This window comes from Chaetura pelagica, unplaced genomic scaffold (assembly GCF_000747805.2).
Source record: "Chaetura pelagica isolate M959 unplaced genomic scaffold, ChaPel_1.0 scaffold1295, whole genome shotgun sequence".
Lineage (NCBI taxonomy): Eukaryota > Metazoa > Chordata > Aves > Apodiformes > Apodidae > Chaetura > Chaetura pelagica.
Window position 1 is genome coordinate 20,601 of NW_009953193.1, and position 2,739 is coordinate 23,339.

Consider the following 2,739-nt stretch of genomic DNA (forward strand, 5'->3'; position numbering starts at 1 on the left):
TCCAAGGTCTCCCTGGAGCCTTCTCCTCTCCAGGCTGAACACCCCAACTCTCCCAGCCTGTCTCCAGAGCTGCTCCAGCCCTTGGATCATCTCCATGGCTTCCTCTGGACTCCCTCCAGAAGCCCCATGTCCTTCTTGTGTTGGGGGCTTCAGAACTGGCCCCAGTTCTCCAGGAGGTCTCATCAGAGCAGAGGAGACAATCTCCTCCCTGACCTGCTGCCCACACTGCTGGTGACACAGCCCAGGATACAGTTGGCTCTGATGGATCATGTTGAAGTTCTCCTCACCCACCACCCCCTAAGCTCTTTAGAGCAGCCCAGGCCACAGTTGGATCTGATGGGTCACGTTGAGGTTCTCCTCACCCAACACCCCCAAAGTTCTTTAGATGCAGCCCAGGCCACAGCTGACATTCATGGGTCTTGTTGAGGTTCTCCTCACCCAACTCCCCCAAAGTTCTTCAGAGCAGCCCAGGCCACAGTTGGATCTGATGGATCACCTTGAGCTTCTCACCCACCACCCCCAAGCCCTTCTCCTCAGGGCTGCCCCCTCAGCCACCATTTTATTTTCAGCCCCCTCCCCTTCACCCTTACCCAGGGCCACCACCTCATGAGCTGGGACACCTGGGGGACCCACCTGAGGCCAGTTCCCCCCCGAAGATCACAGCTTTGGCCCCCGAGGTGGTCACACAGTAAACCAGGGAATCCAAACGCAGGTTGAAGTTGATCAGAGCCGCCTCGACGCCGATCTTGGCCATTCCCAACCAGAGCCCAACGAACTCGGGGCGACTCTCCATGAAGATGGCAATGACATCCCCCAGGTGGAAGCCTTCCTGGTGGAAGAAGTTGGCCACAGAATTGGAGAACTCATCCAGCCTCCTGAAGGTCCACTGCTCACCGGTGGCCTCGTAAATCAGGGCCACCTTCTCCGGGTGGCGCCGCACGACGTCCTGGAAGATCTTGGGAATGGTGCTCTTGGCTTTTTGGTGCTTCCTCAGCTTGTACTTGACTCGGAGCAGCACGGAGAGGCCACTGCAGGGGAGGAGAAGCATTAAGAAAAGGTCCATTTTCAGCCCAAATCCCTAATGAGAAGGGAGGTGGGTGGGACATGGGTGCTCCTCAAGCATCCTGGGGAGGGGCTTTGGCCAAGGGCAGGAGTGATGGGACCAGGGGGGATGGCTTGAAACTGGCAGAGGGAGCTGGAGGTTGGACCCAAGGAGGAAATTCTTGTCTGGGAGGGTGGGGAGAGCCTGGGCCAGGGAAGCTGTGGCTGCCCCATCCCTGGAAGTGACCAAGGGCAGGTTGGATGGGGCTTGGAGCAACCTGGGCTGGTGGGAGGTGGCCCTGCCCATGGTGGGGTTGGATCTAGATGAGCTTGGAGGTCCCTCCAACCCAAACCATCCCATGATTCTGTGGTAACTGCCCCCCACCAAACCCTTGTCCTCCAGCCCCTCAAGTGTCCTTCTTGTCTTGAGGAGCCCAGAACTGACCCCCAGGATTCAAGCTGCTCAAATCCTGGTGCCCTTTCCTGCCACCAGATCCCTCTGGATCCAGAAAGGACTGAAGTGACAAGGACAATCCAACCCTTTGATGAGGACCCGTGGCCACAGCTCCACGAGAACAAAACCCAACCCCTCCCCTTCCACCCACAAGGCAAGAGGATCAAGGCTCCTTTTCCTGTGAGTCACTCTCTGCCAGAGGAGGAAACAAAAATCTAACTATAAGGGGCAAAACCAGATTTGAATAACAATTAACAAACAATAATTAACAATTTTTGGATGGCAAGCTCCTTTAAAGGCGATAGTGCCTTTATCAAGGGCAGAACTGCTGCCCCTGGGGAGGTTTGATACCACCAAGAGCAACTGCTCAATAAAAGACCAAACCAGGCTGATCTCACTGGGCTTGGTTTTCATTTCCATAATTATCAGAGCCGCCTCGACGCCAATCTTGGCCATTCCCAACCAGAGCCCAACGAACTCGGGGCGACTCTCCATGAAGATGGCAATGACATCCCCCAGGTGGAAGCCTTCCTGGTGGAAGAAGTTGGCCACAGAATTGGAGAACTCATCCAGCCTCCTGAAGGTCCACTGCTCACCGGTGGCCTCGTAAATCAGGGCCACCTTCTCCGGGTGGCGCCGCACGACGTCCTGGAAGATCTTGGGAATGGTGCTCTTGGCTTTTTGGTGCTTCCTCAGCTTGTACTTGACTCGGAGCAGCACGGAGAGGCCACTGCAGGGGAGGAGAAGCATTAAGAAAAGGTCCATTTTCAGCCCAAATCCCTAATGAGAAGGGAGGTGGGTGGGACATGGGTGCTCCTCAAGCATCCTGGGGAGGGGCTTTGGCCAAGGGCAGGAGTGATGGGACCAGGGGGGATGGCTTGAAACTGGCAGAGGGAGCTGGAGGTTGGACCCAAGGAGGAAATTCTTGTCTGGGAGGGTGGGGAGAGCCTGGGCCAGGGAAGCTGTGGCTGCCCCATCCCTGGAAGTGTCCAAGGGCAGGTTGGATGGGGCTTGGAGCAACCTGGGCTCCTGGGAGGTGGCCCTGCCCATGATGGGGGTTGGATCTAGATGATCTTTGAGGTCCCTTTCCACCCAAACCATCCCATGATTCTGTGCCCCCCAAACCCTTGTCCTCCAGCCCCTCAATGTCCTTTTTGTCTTGAGGAGCCCAGAACTGACCCCCAGGATTCAAGCTGCTCAAATCCTGGTGCCCTTTCCTGCCACCAGATCCCTCTGGATCCAGA

The 2,739-nt window shown here is 56.6% G+C and overlaps 1 protein-coding gene across 1 annotated transcript in view; it reads right to left on the reverse strand.

Annotated features, from left to right (window-relative positions):
• The window catches only part of LOC104388484 (long-chain fatty acid transport protein 1-like), a gene marked incomplete at both ends in the record, with an annotated part of 22,481 nt that extends 20,256 nt beyond the window's left edge, over positions 1–2,225 (reverse strand). The window contains 2 exons of the mRNA XM_009997357.1: positions 634–1,028; positions 1,875–2,225. Coding sequence (XP_009995659.1) covers positions 634–1,028; positions 1,875–2,225 — 746 coding nt within the window. The remainder of the gene's footprint in view (positions 1–633; positions 1,029–1,874) is intronic.
• Between the last annotated feature and the right edge of the window lie 514 nt (positions 2,226–2,739).